Source organism: Ipomoea nil, unplaced genomic scaffold (assembly GCF_001879475.1).
Source record: "Ipomoea nil cultivar Tokyo-kokei standard unplaced genomic scaffold, Asagao_1.1 scaffold2555, whole genome shotgun sequence".
Taxonomy (NCBI): Eukaryota; Viridiplantae; Streptophyta; class Magnoliopsida; order Solanales; family Convolvulaceae; genus Ipomoea; species Ipomoea nil.
The window spans coordinates 393,272-407,311 of record NW_017618983.1 but is presented as its reverse complement, the minus strand read 5'-3'; the positions used below and the strand labels follow the sequence as shown (position 1 = coordinate 407,311).

General features: G+C 33.1%; 2 protein-coding genes across 3 annotated transcripts; one reads left to right on the top strand and one right to left on the bottom strand.

The window, feature by feature from the left end:
• Nucleotides 1-293: 293 nt before the first annotated feature.
• On the top strand, nt 294-3,555 carry LOC109153882. Of its 2 annotated transcripts, none has more exons than XM_019301769.1 (5): nt 294-504; nt 1,967-2,051; nt 2,747-2,872; nt 3,066-3,167; nt 3,293-3,555. In XM_019301769.1, exons 1-5 carry the CDS (start codon nt 407-409, stop codon nt 3,335-3,337), a joined length of 456 nt encoding a protein of 151 aa, XP_019157314.1. In that variant the 5' UTR covers nt 294-406; the 3' UTR covers nt 3,338-3,555. The 2 variants fall into 2 exon arrangements, with proteins under 2 accessions (XP_019157314.1, XP_019157315.1); XM_019301770.1 differs by having other exon boundaries at nt 295-504; nt 2,759-2,872.
• Nucleotides 3,556-3,610: 55 nt separating this feature from the next.
• On the bottom strand, nt 3,611-9,072 carry LOC109153881 (DNA-directed RNA polymerase III subunit RPC3). Its single transcript, XM_019301768.1, has 14 exons — nt 8,878-9,072; nt 8,565-8,712; nt 8,308-8,426; nt 8,106-8,193; nt 7,536-7,684; nt 7,048-7,194; nt 6,846-6,941; nt 6,243-6,354; nt 5,488-5,631; nt 5,252-5,289; nt 5,082-5,174; nt 4,781-4,864; nt 4,355-4,504; nt 3,611-3,913 (listed from the first exon to the last, which is right to left on the bottom strand). Exons 1-14 carry the CDS (start codon nt 8,944-8,946, stop codon nt 3,779-3,781), a joined length of 1,572 nt encoding a protein of 523 aa, XP_019157313.1. The 5' UTR covers nt 8,947-9,072; the 3' UTR covers nt 3,611-3,778.
• Between the last annotated feature and the right edge of the window lie 4,968 nt (nt 9,073-14,040).

The window sequence follows — 14,040 nt, the reverse complement described above, 5'->3', positions numbered from 1 at the left end:
TGCTTATGCTCCCATCTCAACCCTTGATTTCTAAACTACTCAACTTTTGAATCGGTACAGACAATATATGTACTGAATAAAGATGTAATAGTGTTGAGTTGATGATTATACTAATATAATTATACTTTAATTAATTTTCCTTTTGTTGTTGGTCAATTGTCAAAGGATGTGTAACTTGTAAAGATTGTGGCTTTAATTCTTCTTGAAATTAATGATAGTTGAAGATAAAACCAAAATGGAAAAGGCCAATAATAAAATAAAATAAAATATATTCCAATAGAGAACAGAAAAGCGGTAAGCAATATTGAGTGGACATCATTCGCCTTCCACCTCTAACCCTGTAAAACTGTACCCGAAAATCACTCAAAAAAAAAAAAAAAAAGAAAGAAAGATAAGAATTTGGGAGATGGTTTCTCATTCTACGTTGCCCCTTATTCATGGAAGCCTCAAGCTCTCAACCAAACTTTTCTCTTCCTTCCATTTTCACTCATCTGCTGTTAACAAGTAAGCTGCTTTGCACCGCTCACTTTAATTTCTCTGTGTATTCTAATTTTTCTTTACGAATTCTCTCCCCTTCTGTGGAAAGTGGAAACCAGAGTGTAAGACCCATTGTATTTGTGTGTGTTAAAACAGTCTTTCTTTGCCGAAAAGCGAAAATCTTGGTATGATTAATTCCTGAATTCTTGTTTGAGAAACACAAGAATGTCGGGATGTAGTTCGTTCTCGGTGTTAATTTCATAGCTTCAAATTTTCCCTCTTTCCCTTCTTCTACTTTTGACCATTCCTTCCTAATTTTTGGTTTGGTGAACATGAAATGAACTTTTTCTTTAATTCCTTTGTAGCTTTAGCTTACCCACGAATTTAATTTCTTTTCTCTTCTTCATGGTTGAGCTTGAAAATGGCCAATTGCTTCGGGAAATGATTCGCAAAAGTGTATTACAAAAATTAGGATTTAAGGATTACTACTACCCTGTTATCTGAATGTGGAACAATTCGGTGCTAGTTCGTGCCAGCCCATGTTTATGTGCTTCTATTTTAGCGGCACCCCATAAACATGTAGCGAATTACCTAATGAAGACCTACATTGTTCTTGGTTCACACTAAAATACCCAAATTAGGAGAGTTACTACCTTAATTGCTGCTTGCAACTTCATCAGGATAACTAAGGTGGATGAAATTTTGAAGACATTAAAGTAGAACTATGGTGGTAAGTTCCAATATGAGAAGGGGAATGGTTGAACTGGCTTGGCAATCGCTTCAGGAACTGCTAGATGGGAGCAACCCCAGACTTTGTGATTGAAGTCATTTCACTTTCTTTGATGATTTCTTTTCCACAAGTTTCCTCAACGACAATCTGGTCACCCCTTTCCTTCAACAAGTTATAAATTTTAAGTTGATGCTCATGTCCACTGGTTAGTTCAAAGGTAACAGTTCCAACATGGCACACAAAGAGTAAAGAGTGTGCCCGTGCTTCTTTCGGAAATTATTGTGATGCGAAGAGTCTTGAAGGATGTATGATATCCGCAAGTTGTGTAAAAATTTATAATTTCTCATGGAAAAGGAAAGGTTGAATCTTTGATAAGACTTGAGCATAAACCATTGGCCTTGTTGAACAATGAACTACCTAGAGAACTCAACTCGTATTTTTATATATTTCTGATGATATGTACAAGGAAGAGTACAGCTATTTACACAAGAAAAGAAAAGAGCTAACTCTAGCCACAGGTTTCAAACATTCAAACCCAGGGTTGAGAGTGATTCTCTCAACCAAACCCTATTTCTCTAACAAGCCCATATGTAGTGTTAACTCTGTAATCTATGCACAAAATCTCCTTATATTTAACTGCAACCCCTGGCCATATCTTTGGGTGATCTGTTGTTATTGTTCCTGTATTTGCCTATTGTTCTTTTGGTGCTTTCCGTTCTTGTCCATTTCTTTTACTAATCCACTATTTATATCCTATAGGCATGGATTTGGAAGTCGCCAACAAACCCGTTTTGCTTTGCAAAGGACCAAGAGTTCAGCAGTTCGTCTCCTAGCCAATCCTAATGTATGCATTATAACAACTTGATTTTTGAGTCTAAATAACGCCAATATTTTGTTTGAACAATGATTGTGATTTAGAGATACTCAAAGAAGCGTTAAGGTATGTGTTTAGTGTTTCAATAGTTCACTGGATGTGCACATATATTTTGTTAAACTAGCAACCTTAGGTGTAGAATTTGTGATGATGTTTCAACTCATGAATGAGGTGTTTGGTGACTAGTTAACTGTTATTTGCATTAATATGTTTGTTAAGTAGGTTGTTGTGGAGTAGGTAGATCGAGATTAGGTAAATAGATAGTGGTAGGAAAAATCTGAATGGAGTTGTGGTGGTGGGTGGGTATGTAGGTGATAGTAAGGTAAGTAGGCAGGTAGTGGTGAGGGAAAAAAGCGGTGATCGTAATGGAGAATTGGAGATAGTGATGGTGGCGATGGTAAAGGGTTGGTAGGTCAATGGGTGGATAGATATGAAGGTAAAGGTAGGAGTAGATAGATAGATAAGGTGGAAGTTGGTAGATAATGAGAATAGTTACTGTTTTAAGTGTTGTATAATCCACTGATCCACATAATCCATTAACGAATGGGTGGATTGAACTTTAATTCTGTGCAACAACGATATGTTGATATTAAGCAAACCAATTTTGGAGAATCATGTGTTTTTTTTCTTGTTTACTTTGATTTTCCCATAATTTGAAAAACAAGGGTCCTCTACAGGGGTCTCCAGGCAAAGAAAGAGCAAAGAAAGAGGTGGTCATGGTTGATCCTTTGGAAGCCAAGCAATTAGCTGCAAAACAAATGGAAGCAATTAAAACGAAACAGAGATTTAAAGTGGGTTAACTTCTGTACTTGTACAATTTCTTTGCTACCAAGCAACATAGATTTTTTTTTTTGTTTGGCCAAAAGAATGTTTTCTGATGCCTGCCTGCTAAAGTAGCTCCCTGAGTCCCTGTTCGTGTTATTTTGGTTGTTCTTTTTTCAAACGTAAATCCTGATATATATATATACATATATTTGTCGATAGAGACGGCGTGAAATTGAAGCAATAAATGGTGCTTGGGCTATGATTGGTCTAACAGCAGGGCTTGTTATTGAAGGGCATACAGGAAAGAGCATTATTGATCAGGTAACATCCTTATGGGTGCTTAATGTTGCAAGGCAAGAGACATCACATAATGAAGTTGACATCTCATATTGTACTACTACTTTCTTTTAACTATCAATTTCTTTTCTTGGTTGAAACAATGACAGTTGGCTGGATACTTGGCTGCAGTTGTTGGGTTTTTCATAAGATAGTACATTGAACAATGAAGGACCAAAATGGGTACCCGGTCAGACCGAATGAATTGCAACTTCATAGGAAACATTTTGGCAATCATTTTTGTACACTGCTGCATTCTTTTCTCTTGTACAGAAATGCAAATACTTGAACCAAAATCACTATTAAATTTCTTCTTTACCTTGGAGAGATGGAGACTAGTGCTGGATTCTTGTCTACTCTCACTCTCCTACAACTCAACTGGATCACATAAAATGTCTGTTGTAGTTTTGTTTTTGGTTTTGTCAGGGTGGGTAAAGTATATTCATTTGTACTCACAAGAGTATCAAACATGGTAGGTACACTTGGTAGCTAAATAAATCATTAGTTGAGAGAGACAATCAATCAAACAAAGCATGTACAACGTTCGTTAAACTCGAAGGAAGAGAATAATGTTAAGACAAAATTTGAGAGCAACACTAAAAGTCATGGAAGACCATAATAGCATCATCAAGATTCATCAAGGCAGACTCCAGGGCAATCCTCACTTTCATCAACCGCTTGTACTTAATTGACAGTTCCCCTGTAAGCTTTTCTCTAGGCATCTGAAGAATCTGTTGCAGGTGGGCGATGACACACATTAGTTAAGCATCAAACTCCAATATCATTCATCTTATTCAAACAAACAGACACACACACACGTCTTCGTTAATATTGCAGTTTCAAGCACCTATTTTTTATTTTTGTTTTGGCTGTTGCCTGGTCTTTACCAACTGCTTATGAGGATCTTCTGCTAGGTAGAAGACGACACAAGAGATTTCTAAAACTTATTAGCTCAACTCCTCTATTTGCATACGTTTTATCACAAGATCCAGAACCTAGCATGGACGGACAACCCTTGGATGCATTGTTTTCATCCTCGGAAAGTTTACCAATACTTTGTGTCCATAATTTAACCATAATAATATGAAAACCATACTTCACATTGTCACAGCAGGTCATTATCAGAGACAAATAAAAGCAGTATGAAATATATGCATAACAGAAGAGCAAACCTCTTTTTCTTGTTCTATTTCATGTGTGATTCGCAATCTCAGATTCAATGCAGCATGGTACATTTCATCCAGGACATGTTTCGTAAGTGACTGTTTATTTACACTCCACAGCATTTGTTCTGATTGACTAGTTCCACGCACAATAATTTTCTGCAAGAGAATGGTAACAAATCATAAAAATGTTGCAAGTCTACTAAACACTTAACATAGGAATAAAAACAAATTAAGACTAAAACACTTCACACCACACATTAGCAGCTTCTCAGTGACTCAAGAAGGTCATGCAAACAAGTTCAAATAGTTGTGTTTAGGTTCTTAAAAACACAACACCACGAGTATTGAATTAAAAAAGGAAATACAGACAAGTGGTTTTAGCAAATATTAAACCAAAAACCAGATAATAAAGAAAGAAATGAACTACATTACCTTCATCTCCACATAGTCATCCTTCCAGAGTCCAAGTAGAATCTTGACTGCATCTTTCTTTTCAACAAATGTGGCGTCTGAAACCTACAGCATTAAAATAGGTGAAGTCAACAGATAAGCTTGTTTGAGGATAGCTCATTAGCTTACCACAGACCAAAATTATTTTCATTGATACAATAGATGTAAGCCACTTTTCTAACACAACAAATGGAGCTTTTCAGGAAACAATTAGAAAAAGAAATAACAGGCACTTTAAGACAGACGTGTGTATGTAAAAATACATTTGATCACAACTTGATACCTCATCAGTTAGAAAGAGCCGACTAGCTTTTGACAATAACCTGAACATCCTATAGGCCTCTCTTCCATACCTTTTCAATACAATGGGCTCTACCTGCAACATTGGATAATATTTCAGAAGTAATCATCCTTTTAGCACATTATTTAGGAATTATTGAGCATGAAAGGAACCTCTTCAGTTCTAGCCAGTTCAATAATATTCTTCAGATCTGCAAAAAGAGCATAATTTTATGTAAGTTTCACAGAACAATTCATCTCGATTCCACTAGAAACTCTGAGCTTTTTTTCCTTTGAAGTTACACCGTTTGTTCTCAAGAGAAATAATCTAGGCATATGATAATTGAGTTTTTTCTTGATAAACATGGTTCTTTCTCAATTGAAAATCACTTAGCATTAATATGACATACCAATACTATATGATTCATCTATTGGAATCAAAGGAACATCACAACCCAGTTGGACAAGGGCAGCTCTAATACGTTCAAAATCCATACCAAGACCACCTTCTTTCTTTATGACACCATCATAAATTGAATTTATGGATAGTGAGGCTGCAAAAAGCACGCTTAGTAATCAATGCAGAAAATAATATGGAATAATACTGAGAAAGAACCAGCAATGGTGCACATGAAATTTAAATCTAAGACCAATTACTACAAATGAGAAAAAACTTAACTCAATTTTGAAATTTTTGTTTAACATAATATCTGTGGCCTTCAAGAGTATGATGTTCTGGAAATGAGACATATATGAGTCACTCAACAAGTTTCCAAATTTCCACTGCAAGTGGAAGAGGAATCATAGACTTAAGCATGCATGCTTCACTATTTACCTTTGAATAGCCAAGAAAAATCAGTGGTGGACCAAATTCAAGGAAATATATAAGTTCAGAAATAGTTGGATGTTACATGTATGGCAGGATTGATGCCTTCTATAGTTTCCCTAATTTCTTTGTGTAATGTGTTAAAGACTCTAGTCAACATTTGGCCATTACATCATGATTTCAAAGTGCAAAAACAATCAATGTAAGCAGACCCTGCATGTTGGGGGAACTTTGTGCACTTAACCTGATCTAACCCTTATTTAAGGCACAAGTTTTGAAAATGATTTAAGAAAAACATGGTCAAACTTAACTAACCAATAAAATAGAACTTATGATCACCTGAATTATCAACTTTCACTTTGGTCTCAGAACTTCTACTCAGTTCTAGAATTGCATCGAGCACAATAGCAGCTTCATCATTAAGGCGTGCTTTCACATTTGCAATGCAAGCCTAAAAAAAATACACAATAATGTAAAATAAAAAGACTATAATAGTATGCCATTTGATGAGCTTATTTTCAGCCATTCTACTTGTAAATGCACGTATGCTCATTTTTTCAATGTTTAAATCAACTTGTAAAAAGAGCTTATGGCTTTTCAAAGCTATTTTTAATGAGTAGCCTATTTTATATGCCATTTCAAAGAGCCTAAGAGAATAAGCTGAAAACAGAATTTCAAAGGCCAGTTAAAATGGAAATGTTGTTTTGAGCCTATTGAAAATTTGTTATCTTGAAAACACTTCTAATTTATTTATCCAAACTGGGCAGTTTTCTGTTGGGCATTCACAGAGGGCGTGACTTATACATATATATATTTGTTACTATATAGCAGTTTTATTTTTTTATACAAAAAGTGTATTGAGATTTGCAAGAAAACCTAATTTTGTCCCAAATCTGAATTTGTGGGGTATATAAAGTAAGAGTAATTGGGCTGAGTGCCAACCTTATGCCTTGCGCGGCGTATAAACTCTTCAAAGTTAACACGCCAAAGAACTTTGCTTTCATCTTTCGCCAATAGCTCACTCTCATCTAGCTTGCGCTAAGCAATGAGAAATAAAATAGTAGAGTCTTATAAAGATAGCTTCAAATATAAAGATTGTATCCATTCAACATATATTTCATAAAATATTACACAAACTACAAACCTTTCCCCCAACTGCTATATTGTTGGTCTTTTTGTTGCTTTCTTTATCAGAAGCATCATTCCAACTGTCTGCTTCAACCAAGAATCTTAATGATTCCATAGGAGCTGCTGCTTCTAAAGCCCGTTGCTCTATAGTCACTTCAGCCATCTATTTTTACATGTTAATAGCAATTTTGTAAACTAAGATAGCATAGCTGCTTAAAAACCATGAGTACAGGTAAAAGCATCAAGGTATGAACCAGGAACAACTAGCCATGGAAATTAAGAAGCACATCAGTTTTATCTTGTGTATCTTTTAAAAGTACATGTGCATACATCTTTGTTTACAACTTTATAAAGATGCATTAAGGCAATTAGAAGTTCCAAATACAAACATTTACCTGCTACATTGTAAAATTTTGCATTAGAAGCCATAAGAAGAAAATGAAGTAAACTCAAAGATATCACACTGAAAAACAACAAAACCAAAGAAGTTGTGGAATCAAAAACCTTGCCAGCTTTTGCACCTCGTTTCTTAGCCGGGGTTTCATCTTCAGAAGGTGGTGCAATAAATGGTTCAGGAGCTGGGCAGCGTTCAACAAATCGAGCATTAACAAGGCTTTTGAAACTATCTAGTGCAGCATCCTTACCAGAATCTCCTGGAATGTTATAGGATTCAGTAAAGTATGGAAGCTGTTATAATAATAAATAAATGGTTTCTAAAAACTAAACCTGCTCATTAAGCTTGAAAGTTTAACCAAAGTATTCCTAAATATAATGAAGATTCATTCTTTTTTCTGTTGCCAATAAGTAACTATAATGAGGATTCTTTTGTATTCACTGATTCATCTTTGAGGATAGCAAAGATACAAAAAACATCATTGGCACGACTAAGCTAAGAAATTTGATAGAATGACACTCATTGTATAGGAGCATTCAGCATTCCGCTCCACTTCCATAGGCGAATGAATTGATATTGAACGAGATATCAGGGATAAAAACAAAGCAGTTATTAATGCTAGCTTAAGGCAGCTACTTAAACCAAATATTTCAAAAATACAGAGAGCATGTGCCCCTAACCTTGACTTGCCATCTGCTTGTGCCTATCCAGTATTTGATTGAGAGAAAGCCTGCCATGTTGAAGCAACCCTTCAAATATCCCTTCACACTGAACCAAATCGCAGCTCATTGATAAGCTTAACTAGATACAACCTTTTCAACTATGCAAGATTTAAGATTAAAAAGAATGAAAATTAAAATGAGAAGGCAATCACAAACTCACTTCTTTACCGAGCTCCTGGGAAACCATCTCTATAAACTTTGGAAACCTCATTCTATGAATTATATTATCAAACAATGCCATATACTGAGTTATAACTTTCGGGGCATCCCCAAAAGCACCTACATTCACAATACATTGTATAACCATTACCGTGGTGTACTCAAACTAAGACAGTCAGCATATTATTCTTTTTATAATTTTCAATCAAAAAGCTAACTGATTTTGAGGATTGGAAAGTTGAGAATTAAAAATAGCACCTTCTTGTTGAACAGCAAGGGCTTGAACACAATTATGATGAATCAACACAAGTAGACAGCTCCGTACATTCTCTCTGCTAAGCTCAGTGAAGCGCAGAATCTGCGCTAAAGTTAGGGTTCCTCTGTTCAACAGACACTCGATTACTTTCTGTGATCACGACAATCAGATAAATAATCAATTCTAAAATCATTAAGGAAAAAAAAATTGCTTAAGAAAATTAGTAAATTTAATCATCTTAGTAGTTGAGTAGCTCAATAAGAATATCAGTAAAAGCCATTATTTTGGTGAAAGTTTGAGAGTTTGGTGGATTACAGCGTTGTGGTCGCCGAAGAAAGATGAGATGAGATAAACGGCGAGTTTGACGCCGTGCGGTGACACCATTTTCGTATCTCTGCTTCTCTTATGCGGCGGGCAGTGAATACCTTACCTTAACTGCTGGCTCGGTGATAATGGTGCTTTGCCGTTTTCTTGCTTACTTCTCCGACCAAAATTTTACGATAAACCACTTTTTGACCTCACAACTTTAATATATTTGACACTTAGGGGTGGTTTGGTTCATGGAATGACAGATTACCTTAGAGAATGTTAGATTACTGGGAATGTTAGATTCTTGTGTTTTAATATAATCATGTTTGATTTAGGGTTATCTTTTATACACACTATAATATCCTTAACATATTTTCATATATTTTAATAAATTTAATAATTAAAATAAATAAATAAGATAACGTTATCATATATATAATTACATGATTTTAAAATATTAACTCTAAAATCTTGAACTTGAGAAACAAAATTATTTTATATGCTAACATAACAGAATAAAAATAAAAAAAATATATATAATTACAAAAATAATTTTATATATATATATATATATATATATATATATATATATATATATATATATATATAAAATAAACTAACATAACCAAGATTATCTTACATTACTTAAAATCCTATGTGGAGGGAATGTGACATTCCTTGGGAATGTTAGATTCCCTAAGATAATATGAACCAAACACCAGAATGTGAGCTTTCGAATGTCACATTCCCTTGGTTATGTTATATAACCTGAACCAAACGCCCCCTTAGTCCGCAGGGTTAGCCCGTCACGCCTCATGAAAAGGGTGGGACGAATTTTAATATTTTAGGCCTGTATTTTGGTAGGTTTTTAATCCGCGAGTTTGGCGGGCCAACGGGGTTCGTCAAATTATATATATATATATATATATATATATATATATATATATATATATATATATATATATATATATAGTAGTTTTTTACGCGCATTGCGCCATTGGGATAATGCCCAATGTTTTTTTTAATAAGTACTTTAAAGTATATTAAGACATGATTATATTGAAATTGTTCATGCATAGATAATTGAAGGTTGAATTTGCGTATTTAAATAGGTAATTCTTCTCCCAAAGGTTGAGTCCCCAACCCCAAGGGCCCCCCACACTCCAACCCGATAGAGCATTGTGGGAAGTTGTAAATCACGGTGACTCAATGGTTCAGCAGACAGGGCCAAATGCTGATACGCACAAGGAATCTGCCCACTTTGGACATAATTCCCGCACTGCCGCCGCCGAGGTTCAAACATTCGTCTCTTCTCCCAAATACTACCCACTAAACCATTGAGCTAAGCCCATGCGGGTTAAATAGGTAATTCTAAGTTTACAAATGCAAGATAATATAGTCAAGATTGATTATAATTGTCAATAAAATAATTGTATAGGTATCGTTGAAACCAAATACGGGACATAAGGGAGAACAAATAAAAATTAGGACATAAAATATTAAATATATACTAATATTGTTTGAGGAGATTCCGACATTAGGATTTGTGGTTAAGTTCTATTAAGACTTTAATATTAGAATTAGATTAATGGTGTAGTTATAATTCTATATTAGACTTTAATATTAGAATTAGACTAACGGTGAATTAACGGAAAAGTTAAATGAATAATCATATAATTAAGGATAAATTAGAAAATCTTAAAAGAAAAAATTAAAACCTGAACAATATGAACCATTCATTTGATTTAATAATTTGGCGGTCATTTTTTCTACCCAATGTTAACAATTAAATAAATTCGCTAGTCAAATCCGCTAGTATAATCCGCTAACGTTAACCGCTAACTGCTGATTGTCAAACAAGGACATTGCGAGGTAGTTCTCACTTCAATTTGTTGTGTGATTTGAATACTCTCGTTGTCACAAAATCTCTCAAGTAGTTAATATGGTTGACTTTATTAATTATATTTTTTAAATTTTTTCATGGTATTAATAAAATACTTGGTAAATAAATATATAGCATTATTTTGTATTATAACTTTGATATTTAATTAGAAAAATAGTGCACAAAAAAAGATAATAGATAATGTAGTGAATATAATCAATTGATGAATTTGATTGTAAAAATTTTTACATTTGAGAAAAATAAAGACAATATAACTAATGAAAATATTTCTTTTAATTAATTTATTGATAATTAATAAAAAAAATTTCACTGAATAAAGACATTGTAAGGATAATGTAGCGAATATAATCAATTAATAAATTTGAATATAAAGAATTTTTATATTGAAGAAAAATAAAGACAATATAACTAATAAAATTATTTCTCTTATTTAATTGATTGATAATGAATAATTTTTTTTTAATAAAGGCATTGTGGACACATAATTCTAAATTTAAGAAATGCATATGTATTATTTTTTGTTGTAACTACTAAATTATTATTTATATAATTTAATAAGAGTAAAATAGAGTACTAATTATGCCAACTTTGATTGTGATGAGGTTCGAACCTAAGACCTTTTTTTATTGAAATCAATGAGTAAGTTAACGGTGAACTAACGGCAATTCTTAAAATTTTAACGGAATTAGTAACGGTGTGTGGGTATTTTAAAAAATTTTAATGTAAAATTTAAATCTGATCAATCTTTTAATTAATCTGAGTCATTCATTTGATTAAAATCTGTGACCGCCATTTTTTCTACCCATTATAGGCCTAACTCTCTTGGGCTCTACACCGTATTTTAACCACTTCCATGGTCGATCTCCGGTCTTATATTGGTTTTGTTGCTAGTCACGATAAGAACTATATTCACTCTCTTAATTACTAATTTTACTGTTAGTTTAGTTCCTAGAAGTGCTAATGTCATAGCTCACACTTTAGTTACCAAAGCCTATTCGATCTCAGGCTGATTCTCTCTATTCCTCCTGATTTTGTTTTAGTTCATCTACACAAGGGCGGAGCCACTATGGGGCAGTTGTCCCCCCACCTTACCCCTTTATATATATATATATATATATATATATATATATATATATATATATATATATATATATATATATGTATGTATGTATATGTATACATATATAGCATTAAATGTTATATAAAACATATATTTGTGTTAAAATTGTTAATAATTTGAGTAGCTTAGTTAGTTGAATTCCAAATTTGATATTAAAAGGTCATGTCATAGGTTCAAATTTCATTAACAACATTTTTCCTTATCTATAATGTATTTTAACCTTATTATGACTTGTTTAATATTTTGTAAATGATTTTCTAATCCGTCTTCCTAGTTTTACAGTAGTATATTTTGCTCATTTTACTTTTAAAAAAATTATAATAAGGAATTTAAAAAACCTGAAGCATCCAAAAGAATTTAAAATGCTGTATATAATGGGGAATTAAAATTTCAAGAAACAGAGAATCTTTTACCAACCAAATGTGAAACTTCTTAACTTAGAAATAATCATTCACTCCCATTTCACTGCCAAAAAAAAAAAAAAAAAACCGCTTTCTCTCACATTTTCGTCTGCTCCCATGTAGTAAAGGCCCGGCGACTTGGTGCTGTCGACTGACGTTCTGATGGAGGGTTGAGTCGGCGGTGCCATTAGTAGACTTCATCCTCCGGCTGTTTTAGGAATAAGTGTTAGATCTCATATCATCTCCGATTGTTTTTCAAAATTTCAGAGACTCTACATATCTGACAGGTTTTCTACCCTCTTTTCCGTTTATGTTGTTTTCTTTTGGTTCTACGTTATCTCTTTGTTCCTTTGACTAGTTTGTTTTCTCTCGTCTCTCTGGCGAGTGTTTTCCTCTCGTCTCTTTGGCGGGTTTTTCTCTCGTTTCTTTGGCGAGTTCTCCTAAGCGTGGAATGATAAAAGGTCTCACCAGAGTCCAATCATTATTGTGTGGACCATGGTCCATATAAGTTGTGTGGACCATATTTTGTATACTATAGAATAATGTACATTTAGTACAAAAATAATGTACATTCAGCACAAAAATAATGTACATTGTATTCAGGGGATGTACATTATTTTTGTACTGAGTGTACATTATTTTGTATAATGTACACTCAATACAAAAATAATGTACATTTAGTATATTAAAAATGTACTTTTTGTTATGGTCCATATAACATTGTGTGGACCATGGTCCACAGAATAATTTGCCCACCAGAGTCAGGCTTGGCTATGTTTGAACATATCTATGAAGAAGCACCGAGTTCATCCAACAACTTCGGCTTCAAATTTGTAAAACAGTCTGCAATCCATGTTTTCTATAACATTACTAGAAAATTTGTTTAAATATTTGACTGTAAAGAATGCATTGTCATTCTAACGATCTGTATTGTAAACATTTCTGCTTATGATTAACGAATTAGCCTTTTATTTTCAAAAAAAAAAAAAAAAAAAAACATTGAGAACAAAACTTTTTCTACAAATCAAATAGGTTGTAATAATTTGAAGTTAGTTAAGGATAATGTAAGATTTGGATTGTATTATCTATTTTTTTGAATGCGTATTATCTATTTAATTTATGCATAGGGTGGTAACGACAAGATGTGAGAAACTTTAATTTAATTAGTTAACTATTTAAATTGATTTTTTTGGGGTTCAGCCTGGAAGAATGATTTTTTTGAACATGAATTATGGTGATATGATAGTAAAGTTCACATTTTTTTTAAAAAAATCAAATAATATTTTGATTATGTAAATAGTCTAAGTTATACCTAAATTAGGTTAAAGTAAATCGATGTCACTTTTTTTTTTTTTTTTTTTGACGTGGTTACGCTAGGTTTGTAACTAAACACATGATGTTGTTTGCATATTTACCATAGCTTTTACGTAAAGTAGTACAAAAATGTTAGCTTTGCTTGATGAATTCTGCTGCTAGTTTTATTTTAGTTTGAATGTTGTGTAATTCACTAATCTGTCATTGACGTTGACTGTCCAAATTGGTGGTATGTTAGTTAGATGAATTTATCAAACACGTCAATTGTTTCATATTCTCAAGAAAAAAATGTCAAATTTATACAATATTGAGTTAATACCCAATTTAGTCATCGACTATAGTGATTTTTATTAATTTAGTCTTATACGACTTTTTGTGATTAATTAGGTCATCAACTTTGATGATTTTACTTAATTAAGTCCTCTGTTAAG